General features: G+C 34.9%; 2 protein-coding genes and 1 non-coding gene across 3 annotated transcripts; 2 read left to right on the top strand and 1 right to left on the bottom strand.

Moving 5' to 3' along the window:
- Positions 139 to 782, top strand: LOC109326485 (probable E3 ubiquitin-protein ligase XERICO). The gene has a single exon (XM_019559185.1). It carries the CDS (start codon positions 266 to 268, stop codon positions 686 to 688), a length of 423 nt encoding a protein of 140 aa, XP_019414730.1. The 5' UTR covers positions 139 to 265; the 3' UTR covers positions 689 to 782.
- Positions 4,485 to 14,086, top strand: LOC109326795 (trafficking protein particle complex II-specific subunit 120 homolog). The gene is made up of 10 exons (XM_019559602.1): positions 4,485 to 4,952; positions 5,574 to 5,780; positions 5,898 to 6,080; positions 8,518 to 8,621; positions 8,779 to 8,838; positions 9,065 to 9,353; positions 10,257 to 10,552; positions 11,145 to 12,022; positions 12,624 to 13,580; positions 13,672 to 14,086. The coding sequence occupies exons 1-10, from the start codon at positions 4,542 to 4,544 to the stop codon at positions 13,890 to 13,892; spliced, it is 3,606 nt and encodes a 1,201-aa protein (XP_019415147.1). The 5' UTR covers positions 4,485 to 4,541; the 3' UTR covers positions 13,893 to 14,086.
- On the bottom strand, positions 14,703 to 14,774 carry TRNAQ-UUG. Its single transcript has one exon. It is a non-coding gene; the product is annotated as a tRNA-Gln (tRNA).

Raw genomic sequence — 15,903 nt, 5'->3', positions numbered from 1 at the left:
TAGCCTCACATACCTGTGGATGTTCCCAGCTCGGACAATATTGCAGTGCGAGGATACGTGTGAGAAACTAAACAAAAAAAGATACAATATTGAAAATTGAAGTTAAAATGACAAAGTTGATGATGTCTATATCATGAAACCATGTGGTTGATGTTTTGTCATGTATGATGTATATGTTGTATAGTCATTGATGTTGTGATTGTATATAAACTCTTTTACTATCTCAACCAAATATTGTGCATAAAGTTTGAGAATTTATCAAATCATGGGTCTCTCAAATTTCCCTAGTGCTGCTGATGGAGTACTTCCTATTCTTGTAATAAACACAGTTCACTCAGTGATTCTGTTAAAGGACATGTTCAGATTCATGCTTCAAATAATTGGTGTCACAACAACAACAACTTCAACTTCAACTTCCTCTAATATGGAGCAAGAACAATACTATTACTATTCAGATCATGAGATTTCTTCATCAAGGGATAAAAGGGTGTCAATAACTCACTTCAAATCCTTGTGTGATAATAATATAGCTATGTTAGAGTGTTGCTGTTGTGTGTGTCTTTCTAGATTTGAAGCTAATGAAGAGGTTAGTGAATTGTCTTGCAAGCATTTCTTCCATAGAGGTTGTTTAGACAAATGGTTTGATAACAAACACACTACTTGTCCTTTGTGTCGCTCTATAGACTGAGATATAACATCTGCTGTTTCATAAAGTGTATCACGGCTCAAATTTCGGCGTGTAGTTGTAACATGTTTTATGAGACATCATATTTTATCTTATAGAAAATCCATGAAAAGATTAATGTTCTGTAAATCAGTTTGGTTGTTAAATTTGTTAACAATAGTTCATACTTAGATATTAAACTGAAAGACCAATCAATGTTTCAAGATCAAGTGTGTCTTCCTTTTTGTGCAACATGAGATGAACATATTATGAGGAACAGAAAATTGATCCTACCAAAAAAATTGAGGAAGATCTGAAAGTAGATGAATACAACAGTTGAAAATTGATCCTACCAAAAAAATCAGCTCAAAACCTTTAATGAATAAAATTTATATTAATTGTTTTTCTTTTTGCTTTTCAAATTTTGCAATAGCTTAAACAGTCAAAAAGTTAGTTTTGCCAAATCTTCTAATACACATAATCACTTAATTTAAAAAAAAATTGGTACTATCAAGAGTATTTCCTTATCTTTTTGGGTAATGAACTAATCTCTTTCAGAGTTTGTGGTTGCCTTGAACCCTCGACCTTAGGGATTCAGTAGAGTCTTACACCATTAGACCATCTTGGAATAACACTTATTGAGAGGAGCAGTCATAAACCTTAAAATGAATTAATTTCTTACCAAAAAAGGTGAGAGAATACTAAGTAGTACCAAAAAAATCAGGGGATCATATAGAAACTGAGCAAGAAGCTCTACTATGACTATGATAACAACCATGACATCATATAACAATATTGTTATCGATATAGAGTACACAATAAGATGAGATATATTAGACATATTTAACATCAACAACAGAAGAAAAAAGATAGAAACTTTAAACTACTCTAAGGGTTAGTTTGAGAGTTGAATTTTGGAGGGGAGGAAGGGAAGTGGAAGACAGAGTTATTTCACAAAGTGTATTTCATGGCTCCCAAGTTTTTCCTTTCCCTTCCTTCATCTCTAAAATCCAACTCTGAGACTAACCGTAAATGTATCAAAGGAACACTATTCCTAAACAAATAGAAGCTCATGACCTCATCCATATTCTCTAAACAGCACTTCACCACTTCCCCTTTGGATGAAGTACAACTCTAAATTCTTTTGATATTTGCTCCCAAGATCAACAAAATTGTCTGAACACAATGAACTCTTGAAGAATATCTCATTCGACGATGAAACACTCCGAAATCCGCAGTTAAATATTTCTTATGGTTTGTTTGTGAGTTGAGTTTTGGACATGGAGGGAGAGAAATCGAAGACTCCAGAGCAAGTAATAATTTGCCTTCAAAATCGACAAATATATAAGAATGCAAGTTCATTCAATCCTGCAATTTAACTAAACTGTGATTAAGATGCTAGTTTTCCTCTCCATTGAGTTTGCCTAATTTTGAATGCCATACCTAATTAAGTTAAACCTCATGAAGTTCATTATAATTTTATGCTGACATTTTTCTTCTCCATAGCCATAACTACCTAGCAAGGTTAAAAATTACAGTTGTGAGTATAGTTCTGATTCGTTGTGATTAAGTTACAATTTTGCTGCAATTACCTCCTAAAAAGCGAGGGTCAAAGTTAGGGATGACAATGAAAACCGAACTGTGGGTATCACCCAAATCGAACCCGAATATTGAAAAATATTGATCTCTAAGTCTTTATTTATCATATTATCTATAGTTTTCCATGGTCTCTCTTTCCTTCCAAGAATAAAAGTAACTTTCATTTGATTTACTCTCCTTATGAGGACTTCTAGTGCTCTCCCTCACACATGTCCAAACCAACTCAGGTGTAATCCTAACTTTTTTCTACAATAACAGTTATTCGAAACATTGCAGGTCTTATAGTGTTGCGATAAAACTTTCCATTAAGCTTGAACAATACCCTTTATCACAAATGACACCTAAAGTATTTCGTCATTTCATTCAGCTCGCTTGAATCCTATGGTTCATGTCTCTGTTAATTTCTTCGTCGTCTTGTATGATTGACCCAAGATACATAAATCTAGTAATATGTGTAATATGATATGATCTCCAATTTTTATCTTTGTATTTGAGTTTTTTTTTTGTTTCTTGTTAAACATACACTCCATATATTTCGTCTTACTTCGACTTATACGAAATGCATATGCGTATAAATTTAGTCTTCATATTTCTAGCTTCTCATTTAATTCCTCTATCAAGTCTCCCGCTAAGACAATATCATCATCAAAGACGTCTGTTATGGCACTTCTTGGATATGTTCAATGAGCACATCCAAGACCAATGTAAACAAGTAGGGGCAACTCCATGTTTGACCTTTGATGTAGTACTATGACAATAGGAGAATCTTCTTTGACTCGTCTTGTATTCTCACACTGGTCTTGACCCCATCATGCACATCATTGATTACTGGAATATAGGTAATGCAAACATCTTTTTCTCTAAATCATTTTGCAAAACCTCTCTATATACCTTATCACACACCTTCTACTAGATCATATGAAAGCCTCTTTGGTTCATTCTATTTCTTTTCATCTCATCAATTGCCATAACAAGTATATAGCCTTCATGGTCGATCTCCTTGACATAAAACTAAATTGATTTATTGTGATATTAGTCTATTTTCTCACCCTCTATTCAATTGTCCTCTCCTAAAACTTCATACGAGCTTACCCCTATAGTTTGTATTTATACAATTATGTATGTCGATCTTATTCTTATAAATAGAGATCAAGACATTTCTCATCCACTCGCCACTTCAACGTCAAGATTATTTAAAGTTTCAACTCCATAATAACTAATTTTCCCTCATATTTTCAATAAAATTCTAATGAGTAACTTTTTTGGAAAATAAATTATTAAGATAACAATTATAAAGACATTAAAAAATAGAAGAAGAAAAGAAATAGTAGTATATGTGAAGAAAAAAAGCAAAAGAACGGTTAAAAGTGATTATTAAATCATGTACAGAAAAGAAAGCTTAAATAAAAGCAGTTTGAAAAAAATACATGTAATTATCTTAAATTCATAAAACATCCCGAATTATAAAATAACATAAAAACCAAAAGTTTTGGTAGGAAGAATATTTATCAGTCTATCTATATTTTTTCTACTACAGAATTCTGAATAAGAAAAAGTTTCTTGCAATCTGCACCTTTAGTTTATTTTTAGTAACTCCTAAATTCAAAATTTTCATTACAGTTAAATGATCACATATATAATTATAACACCAACAATGCATTGATTTAGTACAGTTCCAATGTATATCTTAGGATGATCAAAAAGTTCGATTCTTGATAGCGATACTTATTGAGAGACAATTACTAATCTCGAAAATGATTAATTCTTTAACATTAGGGATGACAACGAGCACAAGTAGTAGCTACCACTAACTGTTTAGAAATAAGAGACCATTACCCATATTTATTCGTATAGGCAGGTACCACAATACATAAATAGTATATTTTTTTATTTCAATTAAAAGTAATATAACAATTACTTAATAACAAGCACCAAGTACGAACGAGGGTTGATTGGTTGAAGTGGTACATGATTGAGTCCCTTAAGCAAGAATTTGAGTTCCAGTTTTGCTTGTTGGGAGAGTTAGCCCACATACCTGTTGATGTTCCCGGCCGGCTCGGATAGGATTGCCTCCAATACGAACTAAGATATCCGTAGGAAACCAAAAAAAAGTACCACAATATTCATACCCACTCTATCGGATAATTTTTAAAAACTAGTTTATAAAAGACAGAATTACCCCCTTGTGGTGAGCCGTATTGTTCGTACGAATTGATATATGAAGAAAACGAAGTATTGATATAACAAAATCTGAATTTCCATTACTCTCTTGAATTGAATGGAACCAGAAGTGAGTATTGAAGGATCTTCCATGATCCAAGTAGCAGTTATACCAATCGGAAGTTTACCTCCAAATGTTGTGCGTGACTATTACTCTATGCTACTCCCTCTCCACACGATCCCTCTCTCTTCAATCAGATCCTTCTACACTCAGCATCATAAATCTCCGTTTTCTCATCAACCATGGGATTCTGGTTCTCTCCGTTTCAAATTTGTTCTCGCTGGTGCTCCTCCTAGTCCTTGGGATGATTTCCAATCTCACCGTAAAACCCTCGCTGTTATTGGAATTCTTCATTGTCCTTCATCTCCTGATCTTGATCATGTTATGGATCTTTTCACTGCTTCTTGCAAGCCTTATAATTCCTCCCTTGTTCATCGCTGCTTCGCCTTTTCTCCTAATGATTCTCAGGTTAGTTACGATTTGATCTGTTCGCGAGTTGAGTTTTATTATCTGATGGTCCGTTTGTGAGTTGAGTTTTCGAGAGAAATGAAAGACTTAAAAGCCATGAAATATATTTGAATGGGAAGGAATGGTCCATTTGTGAGTTGAGTTTTTTAGAGAGAGAAAGTAGGAGAAATAGAAAGACTTAAAAGCCATGAAATATATTTGAAGGGGAGGAATGGTTCGTCTGTGAGTTCAGTTTTCGAGAGAAAGTAGGAGAAATGAAACACTTCTAGTTAGGACGTTTATTTCCCATTCAAATCTTAACTTGCAAATAGAGTATTAGACTCTGCTTTTGAGTTGAATTTTGAAGGGGAGGAATGGAAAGAAAATGCTTGAAAGACATGAAATACATTTGTGAGAGAAGTCTTTCCTTTCTCTTCCTCTCCAAAATTCAACTTGCAATTGTTTGCAAGTTGGTTTTCAGAGGGAAGAGAAAGGGTTGGGAGTCATTAGATTACTCTATTTTCCTTAATTCCCCTTAAAACTCAAATCGCAAGCACACCCTTAGGTTGTGTTTGGCAAAATTGGATGTAAGTTTGAAAGAATAGTGAGTTAAATGATATTTATTGGTTTATTTGGTTGTAGCTTGAGGAGGGAGGTAAGAAAGAAGGAAATTTGAGGTTGTTCCCTCCTGCGGATCGTGCCACATTGGAGTTCCATCTAAACACCATGATGCAAGAATTAGCTGCATATCTACTTATGGAATTTGAGAAATGGGTGCTTCAGGCTGAATCATCTGGAACCATAATCAAGACACCATTGGATTCTCAAGCTAGTCTCAGCTCAGAGGAGGTTCATCTTTAGGTCTTCTTTATTAGTAATAATGCTACTTATATGTGTTTAGTTTTCAAGATTCGTTGTTTATGATAAGTTTAGTTAGATTCATTTTTAGTCTTGGTTGAAATGCAGGTCATCAAGGCTAAAAAAAGGAGACTTGGACGTGCGCAAAAGACGATAGGTGATTTCTGCTTGCTAGCAGGATCACCGGTTGATGCCAATGCTCATTATTCTACTGCATTGGAACTTGCTAGGCTCACTGCAGATTACTTCTGGTATGCTGGAGCATTGGAGGGTAGTGTTTGTGCTCTTCTGGTATTTGCTCTTCTTTTCCTTTCATTTTTTATAAACTCAAAGGTACTTCTACACTTACATTATGTCAGTTAAGATTTATTAAATATTATATAATATTCTTAAATTTAAAACCTTTGATTATGCTGTGCTTTGTTGTAATTCTTTACATAGGCGGTCCCATGTAAAGATGAAAGAGGAAAGTTGTGTTAGGTAGACCATGGCCAACGTAAAATTTGTCAAATCGTTATGAAACAGGCAAATGGTCTGATTGTGCTAATGGTAGGTTGTTTACCTGTAATAAAGGTGCCATATTGTTGAAGTACAATGTTAAATTGTCAAGTGTGGCTACCTTGTTGTCTAGGTATAGTGTAAAATAAGCAAAGGTCCCCATATGATAGGACACCAAGATAAGTCTCATGGAAAGCACAAAATAAGAAAGGAGTTTGGGTTGCTTATATTCGAGCCATGAAAGATATGTATGATGGGGTTAAAGGCCATGTGTGAACTGATATCAGTGAATTCTAAACGATTTTTAAAAGTCAGAGTCAATAACCCGACTTGAGTTAGAAAAGGGTTAAAAGTGAATAGCTTGGGTTAGAAGTAACTAGCTTAGTTGGAAGGAGAGTTAGTTAGCTGTAACTAACTTTCCCACCAATGAATAGAATAAGTAGTTAGTTCGATAGTGATGCCGAATCAGTCTGATTCATTTGTAACTTTGACTATTGTGAATCTCCAATCTCTCGTTAACATTGTCTTGAAACCCTTTCCTTTCTTCCCTAAGGTTCCCTGTTTTCCAGAAATTCTTTCGGTTTATTAGAAACTCCCTAGAATTTTCATAACATGAACACATGGTGAGGCTGTTTCCCTATAACTGTAGATTTACACCAGGGTTAGCCTTAATCCTTCATTAAATATCTTGGTTTTGGATGTTGCTACCCAACATTTCCTAGAATTAGCGCCTCAATGCAGCTATTTGCAGATGATAGTGTCCTAGTGAGAGAGTTTAGAGAGGGACAAATGGTACACTAGAGTTATGGAGGGAAGCCTTGGAGTCACACGGCTTCCATTTAAGCAGAAATAAAATGAAGAATATAGAATGCAAGTTTGGTATGATGCACATTAGCAATTAATTGGAGGTGAAAATCAGTGATCACGCCATGCCAGGAGTCACATATCTTAGGTATTTTGGCCCATCATACAGGATTATGGAGAAATAAGTGGAGACATAAATGGTTCTATTCAAGCCGGTTGGATGAAATGGAGGAATGCTCCTAGATTGCTGGTGTTATTTGTGGTCAAAAGGTACATATCAAGTTAAAAGTAAAATTTTGCTATATAACACCAACAATGCTTATTGCATGGAGTAATGATCAATAAAGTGTAATAGAAACCCTGATTAGAAGAGTTGATTAGATGGAGGCCAATAGTTAGACATAGAGGAAGACCAAAAAAGTATTCTAAGTGAGAAACCTTTAGAAAGGATTTAGATATAAATGGCCTCTTGGAAGATTTGGGTTTTGATAATTGGCAGAAAAAATCCATATAGCTTACCCCACCTAATGGGAAAAGTCTTTGGTTATTGCCGTAATATTTTAGATTTAATCTCAAGGCCTATATGGTTATGCAGTCTACTTGTAAACTTTTATTAGATTATTAACTGTAGTACACTCAGGTAGGTAATAACCTCTCTTTTTTCCTTTTAATGAACCCTATCTCTGATTATACATTGAATAACGCTTTGACATTTGTCTGTCGTTGATTAGTATTGCAATTTGGAAACTGATTGAGATGATGTGCTGTGGTTATGTTTTTATTACATAAGTACCATATTCTCTTAGTAGCCCTGTCAACCGTATACGAGTTCTTTTGTACCATGTACTAATTCATGTTATTTCGTGTTAGACTTTGAAAAATATATGTTTGAACTTGTCCTCTCTGTTGGAGGATTCTGATATAAATAATATAATAGTATAATACAATCCCTGGAAATTTCCTAAACTGCTAAAATTGTTACCCTACAGTTGCGCTATTCTAATTAAGGAGATATTTACAAATTTACATAATTTCAGCTATGCAATAATGCAGAATTTGCTGGCTTGAATGATAGGCTATTCTAATTAAGGAAATAATTATAGAATAGTACAATTACAGCAGTGAATAAATGTGGGATGCTGCCAACTAATTCCATTGACATTTTGCAGTGTAAAAAGAGTCTCATAACTGTACGATGAGAAGTGAGTAAAGAACCACATAGAAAGTGCCACAAACCTGGCACTATGTTTTATTATTTAAACCTACTTGAGTTAACTGCTTGCTACTAGTTGCTACAAAATGGGACATAGCAGAGGTGCATTGGATAGGAATATAGATATGATGATCATGGTTGTAATGGAAAGTAGACTCTTGTGATCTTGTCTGCATTCATGTCTCTATATTTATTTCAATTTTGTGGTATCAGATTGATCGTATGGGCCAGAAAGATTCGGTGTTGGAGGAGGAAGTTAGATACCGTTATAATAGTGTCATCTTGAATTACAAGAAGTCACAAGATAATGCTCAGCGGTAAATAGTTCTGCTATGACTTTTCATTAATTCATCTCTCTAACACCTAATCCATAAGCAGTGTTCCCCAATTGTATTACTTGTATGTATTTAGATCTCTTGCAGATTATTTGTATTGCTAGTTGTCAATTCTCAGTTTTTTAATCCTTTTGTGCAGAGTTTCTCCCATAACCTTTGAACTTGAAGCTACTTTGAAATTAGCAAGATATCTTTGCAGGTAGGTTCTGCTGAGATTTTACAATGTGATAAGTGTGTAAAGTTGATGCATTATGGACATTACTTTTAGTTAACTTTGGTATGCTTGAATTAAAATTGTGCATTTTGTCTAAGCCCTCTAAACTTTTCATTTCAATTGCTTGACTTCCAGAAGTTACACTGACATTTCGGTTAATCTCTTTCTATTCCTTTAAAATCAATTTCATATGAGTTTTCTCAATTAACAGGAGAGAGTTGGCCAAGGAGGTAGTGGAGTTGTTGACCACTGCTGCAGATGGTGCTAGATCCTTAATCGATGCTAGCGACAAACTAATCTTATACATTGAAATAGCTCGTTTATACGGCAGTCTTGGATACCAGAGAAAAGCTGCCTTTTTTTCACGGCAGGTTGCTCAGTTATATTTGCAGGAAGAAAATAGGTTGGCTGCAATTAGTGCCATGCAAGTTTTGGCAATGACCACAAAAGCTTATCATGTTCAAAGTAGATCATCAATCTCCGATAATTCTCTGCATAATGTGAGTTTAATAACATCAGCCATCAGAACACCTTATCTCTTTGCACAATTGAAACCCCAATTGTTATATAGGCCATTTTTTTACTTTTGTTACTGAAGATATATAATCATTTTATGCATCGGAAAGATAAGATTTGATAGATTTATCAAATTTGCGTTGAAACTAGAAACTGTTGGTTGCCAGAATTCCGCTTGCTGTTATTGCTTAATCTTGTTTTGATTTCTTTGCTTAAGTTACTGCCCACAGCCTAGTTCTTTACACTAGGGGCATCAGCTCATCGCTGTAACTCAGGTCAAGGTTGTTGATTATAAATGTTTCCCAGTCAACTCTAGGGGTCATCGCTCATCTTGATACTCAAAGTGTAACATGTATTGTAAGTATTCCTAGGCTACTGCTCTGGTGATAAGGAATGGTAGAATTACGGCTTGGGACTTTGCAAACCTTTTGTGTATCAGTGAAACTTGTCATCTTTTGTGAGGCAATTGAAGTGTTGTGTGCTGTTGCATTTGTTGTTAGTAGAATAAATGTTTAACCTCCAAGTTAAAACTCATCTCTATACTTTCTGTGAAAGTGTCCAATGAGGATGTTACTTAGGATTGGTAGGTCTTAAAATGGAAGCTGAAAGAGAATGATCTGATTTTAAATTATCTATATCTGACATGGCTATCGAATCACTGCAGAAATATATGTTATATAGGTCATGCCATTCTGTTGCAAATGTGACTCACTCCATAACTTTGTCATTGGCCCTATTGACATCCTGTATTTAATTATCGAAGGTGAAAAGTGTGGTATGAAATTGTTGACTGAAATCAGAGACTGAAATATATTTGATAGTTTAAAGAACTTCTTTTATTAATGTTTCACATTTATGAGATTGTAATTGAAATTGTTTCTTCACAGAAGGGAATTGGATCATTTAATGCTGACAATGGGAAAATATCTCACCAATCAGCGGTTCCACTATTTGAGTCTCAGTGGAGTACCCTCCAGATGGTTGTACTAAGAGAAATTCTGCTCTCTGCAGTTCGTGCTGGAGATCCTCTTACTGCATGGAGTGCAGCAGCACGACTTCTTAGATCCTACTATCCTCTAATAACTCCTGCTGGGCAAAATGGCCTTGCTAATGCACTTTCAAATTCAGCTGAGAGGCTACCACCTGGGACACGTTGTGCTGATCCCGCTTTACCTTTTATAAGGTACTCAGTTAAATATTTCTTTCCCACAATTTAGGTAATGATGAAGTCATATTTGTGTCATAGATGCAAGTTCATTTGTAATTGTACAAAACGAAGCCGAAATCAATGATAGGTTTATTAGGAGAAGAAACTTATAACTACCTTTTTTTTCTTTTGAATATTAACTATTGAAAGTTGCCTTTTGTTTCCTTTTCATGTATTGAGTATGATTCAACTCTGAAATTGAGTTTGCTGCTTGGCTAGATAGGGTTGGATTTCCCCATTTGAACATTGTTTTTGGTTTACATTATTGTGATATTATATATGCATATTTGGGAGCTGAAAACAAACCAAGTTGCTTTCTTCAATGAAAAAATCATGTACGATATATACATTCAGTCAAATGATGATTGTGAAGGAAGTAGAAAACAATATAACACAATAAGAGCTGGGTTTTCAGTTCCTTTTGTTTCTGACAGAATGTATTTTCCCCAATGGGAAGTCAAAATCAACGTTCCCTGGTTTTGGGATCCTCAAGATTTTCAAATGCTAATTTTGCCAATAATGTATTTTGGAGAACAGAGGTAGCAATTTTATTTGTAATTGATTTCAGGTTGCATTCTTTTCCTCTCCACCCAATACAAATGGACATTGTAAAACGCAATCCAGCTAGAGAAGACTGGTGGGTAGGTTCTGCACCTTCAGGCCCTTTCATTTATACACCATTCAGTAAAGGAGAGCCAAATAATATCAAGAAGCGAGAACTTATTTGGATTGTTGGAGAGCCTGTCCAGGTCTTGGTGGAACTTGCAAACCCATGTGGCTTTGATTTAAGGGTTGATAGCATCTATCTATCTGTGCATTCAGGAAACTTCGATGCTTTCCCCGTTAGTGTAAGTCTTCTACCAAATTCATCAAAAGTTATCACCCTATCAGGCATTCCAACATCAGTGGGTCCAGTTACAATTCCTGGGTGCATTGTTCATTGTTTTGGTGTTATTACTGAACACCTGTTTAGAGAGGTTGACAATCTGCTTCTTGGGGCTGCACAAGGACTTGTTCTTTCTGACCCTTTTCGATGCTGTGGATCTCCAAAGTTGAAGAATGTATCTGTTCCAAATATTTCTGTAGTACCATCACTTCCCTTGCTGGTGTCCCGTGTGGTCGGAGGTGACGCTGCTATCGTTTTGTATGAAGGTGAAATTCGTGATGTATGGATAACTCTAGCTAATGCAGGCACAGTTCCAATTGAGCAGGCACATATTTCACTCTCAGGGAAAAATCAAGATTCTGTAATTTCATATTCTTGTGAGACTTTAAAATCTCACCTCCCTCTGAAGCCTGGAGCAGAAGTGACATTCCCTGTGACCTTGAAGGCCTGGCAAGTTGGCTTGGTAGATGCTGATACTGGTGCCGGGAAAACTTTCTCTGGAACCAATATGAGGCGTTCCAAAGATGGAAGCAGCCCATCATTATTGATCCACTATGCTGGTACTGTATTTGAAAACACTACCTGTATTGTTTTTTGCTTTTTTCTTGGTTAATTTAGCAGTTCTATCTGCAGTCCTTGCTCCTCAGATCAGAATACATTCAGATCAAACCTTTAATTGATGGTTTCCAACATTTAAATCATTTAACTTTTCCGACATAGTTTGCCCCTTTTATTTTCCATTTTTCCCGTCTTCCTTCCCTCTTCCCCCTTTGTTCTCTTGATTTTGATCTGTTACATACAGCACTCCCATCTCACGACACACTCCCATTCTGTATGTCATTCTAACAGTTAAGGCCTGTTTGATTTGTGAAAACATTTCCTACTATTATTGATAATTGTAATAGCGACTGGCCGTGTAATTTCTTTTTGTTTCCCATTTTCAAATATTTGCATAGGAAACAGTGGAAATAGGAAATTAAATGAAAACATGGGACCACATTCTTTATTAACTGGAAATAGAATGCAAACATAATGTCAGTATTATAATTAACGATAATAGTAGAAATAAAAACAGTAAATGTTTTCATAAACCAAGCTGACCATTAGCTTGTGGTGGTCCTTTTATATTTGACAATAATGCCCTTTCCACATTTATTTCAGGTCCTCTGAAATCCTCCGGAGATCCTCCAACAGATGGATCTAATGTGCCACCTGGCAGACGCCTTGTTGTGCCCCTGCAGATTTGTGTTCTTCAGGGTTTGTCTTTCGTAAAGGCTCAGCTACTTTCAATGGAATTTCCTGCTAATGTTGGTGAAAATCTTCCTAAGCTGGATGGTGTAAATAATGTGTTCAATGATGGACTTGTTGACTCGGAGACAAAAATGGACAGATTGGTGAAAATAGATCCTTTCAGAGGAAGCTGGGGACTGCGATTTCTTGAACTTGAGTTGTCTAATCCAACTGATGTTGCATTTGAAATCGATGTCTCTGTCAAACTGGAGAATTCTAGCAGTGAGGATAACCATTTCTCCGATCAGGATGCTACGGAATATGGCTATCCGAAAACAAGAATTGATAGAGATTGCTCATCCAGGGTTCTAGTGCCTCTTGAGCATTTTAAATTACCTGTTCTTGATGATTCATTTTTTATAAAGGATACTCGGGCAGATGGGATCAGTGGAGGAAGAAATGCATCCTTCTCTGAAAAGAATACTAAAGCTGAACTCAATGCCTGCATAAAGAACCTTATATCTAGGATTAAGGTTCAATGGCATTCAGGACGCAACAGCTCAGGGGAGTTAAATATTAAGGATGCTATCCAAGCGGCACTGCAAACTTCAGTCATGGATGTCCTGCTCCCTGACCCATTGACATTTGGCTTCAGGCTTGTTAGAAATGGTTTTAAATCAGAAAAACCTGACCCCGAAATAGAATCTAAAAATGTTGAATCTCCTGCTGCTTCTAAAGGTTCTGTGCTAGCACATGAAATGACACCGATGGAGGTTCTGGTTCGTAATAACACAAAGGATGTGATCAAAATGAGTCTTAATATTACTTGCAGAGATGTCGCCGGGGAAAATTGTGTAGAGGGAACCAAAGCAACTGTTCTATGGACAGGTAATTTCTAATTTTTTTGTTTACTTTCTTAAATTGACATATATTCATATCTAACTTAGTATATTGTCTTCCCTTATTCAATCTTCTCTAGGTGTTCTGAGTGATATTACTATGGAAATTCCCCCACTTCAACAAATTAAACATTCATTCTGCCTGCATTTTCTTGTCCCGGGAGAGTACACGCTCGTCGCAGCTGCAGTTATTGACGATGCAAGTGACATCCTTCGTGCTCGTGCGAGGACTTCTTCAGCTGCTGAGCCAATTTTCTGTCGTGGACCGCCGTATCATGTTCGTGTCCTTGGAACAGCATGACAGTTTTGGCCTATAAATGTGAAGTTGTGGTTGATGTGTTATTGTAGATTTTAGTTTCCACTTGTATGAGATGATGCTTCTGGTTGAAATTTCTTGGAAATCAATTTAAGAATTTAAATTAATATGTTTAATTGTTTACCAAAAAGGAAGAAAAAGAATTGAATGAAAGATATAACTTGGGTTTTTATCTGTAATTCTTGTTGAAAGTTATTTTCCGAAATTGTTTAGTTTTGCATATACAAAATTGGCCTAGTATATTTTTGGTTTTCGAAATTAGCCTAATATAGGAGGATTATGCATAAAAAACAATATGCTTTATCCCACCAAGAGTGTATAGGAGGATTTGTCATTTTTTTCATAATTATAGTTGGTTAGAAGAAATATTTAGAAAAACCCTAAATTTATAAACTCAAAATTAAGATGTAATTTGAAGTAATTAGTATTTTGTAAATCTGAACCTTATAGTTTGAATAATTTAGGGTGCATAAAATGCACATGTTCCATATACAACTTTGAAGACATTACATGATTGGACAATATCAAATAGTAAAAATGGTAGTCCCCAAAAAATACATAAATAACTTTATCTATAGAAGACATACTTTATAGCTTTTTTGTTTTTAAATTTATTGTATCAGATATTATTAATAGGATATTACATAAATATTAAACTCTTCTCACAACACAAATGATACGAATGATTATGTATAAATCTTTATAACCGATAGTACGTAGATATTATTGTTATACTTTTTTAGCATACATACAAATCTGTAAAAGGATTTGTGATATTTTGTATAAAAGAAAAAAAGGTCCTACCGGGAGTCGAACCCAGGTCGCTGGATTCAAAGTCCAGAGTGCTAACCACTACACCATAGAACCAGCTTATGACCTTAATCTTCATCTGAACCTTTTATTGATGCTGTTCTATTCAATCTTCACTTTACTAAGCAGAAAATGAAATCATGTGATTTAATAAGTAATACATGAATTTATAAATTATACTTCATGTAAAAAGTGCTATGATATGAGTATTAAAAGAATACAAAATGTATTAATATACTTTTTAATGGGATAATATATTTCAAGGCAGATAGTGCATCTTAGAAAAATGACTTATAATCTGTTGAGGAAATAAATCATTTTAAGCAGATCTTACAATTCAACTACTTCTTCAACTTGTTTTGAATTATCATATTAAGCATAGTAATTGATTGTGATTTTTCAGATAGTACAATTCAACTACATCTTCATGATATTCCTCTCTTTTGATTTAACATCATTCTACATGTTTTATAAATAAAAAATTAAATATTCAACATAGTTCAAAAGATTTACCTTAAACTTTTGTAAAGAATCTATTTTTACCTTAAAATATTCAACATCGTTCAGAAGAGTTTACCTTAAAATTTAGCATCATTCTACATTGTTATGTTCATGTACAAAACTAAATTTTCAATATATTATATCACTAATTTCTGCGTTAATGGGCATTTATATGTAGGCCATGTGTATATTTCTAAAATGGTTATAATATTCCTCATTGCTTTCAATAAACTCCAACCAACACAGGGTGTTAGTTCAAGTGATACATGTTTGATTCTCTTTAAGCAAGGTTTCGGGTTCGAGTCTTTTGGATGGAAAAAATATCCGCTGGGAGAATTAGCTCCGTGTACCTGTGGATGTTCACCGCTCGGACATAATTGACTCTAGTGCGAAAATACATGTGAGAAACAAAAAAAAACTCCAACCATGATTTTCAACATATTAAGATTACATGCTTATATATAACTCTTGGGTTCATCTCATATAACTTAATTCCATGAGATGCATTTTATTCAAAACATTAGGACCACTCAGCACTGATTAATTTAAGATAAGAGTATGATGATGAGGTACATGTTTGTTTGTTCATACATTGTTCACCAATCAATCACGCCAACATTTGTGCATTAAATTGAACCCACACGAGCATGCAAAGTTGATTTTCATTTTGGTTTAGGGTACATGT

The sequence above is a fragment of the Lupinus angustifolius genome, chromosome LG14 (genome assembly GCF_001865875.1).
Source record: "Lupinus angustifolius cultivar Tanjil chromosome LG14, LupAngTanjil_v1.0, whole genome shotgun sequence".
Lineage (NCBI taxonomy): Eukaryota > Viridiplantae > Streptophyta > Magnoliopsida > Fabales > Fabaceae > Lupinus > Lupinus angustifolius.
This window is presented reverse-complemented; position numbering and strand designations above follow the sequence as displayed.

Bases quoted from the DNA above. Each gene is read 5' to 3' on its own strand.
- LOC109326485 (XM_019559185.1), top strand. From the start codon at position 266: ATGGGTCTCTCAAATTTCCCTAGTGCTGCTGATGGAGTACTTCCTATT.
- LOC109326795 (XM_019559602.1), top strand. From the start codon at position 4,542: ATGGAACCAGAAGTGAGTATTGAAGGATCTTCCATGATCCAAGTAGCA. The intron at 8,839-9,064 runs GTAGGTTCTGCT...CTCAATTAACAG, and splicing joins TTAGCAAGATATCTTTGCAG to GAGAGAGTTGGCCAAGGAGG. The intron at 12,023-12,623 runs GTACTGTATTTG...CATTTATTTCAG, and splicing joins ATTATTGATCCACTATGCTG to GTCCTCTGAAATCCTCCGGA.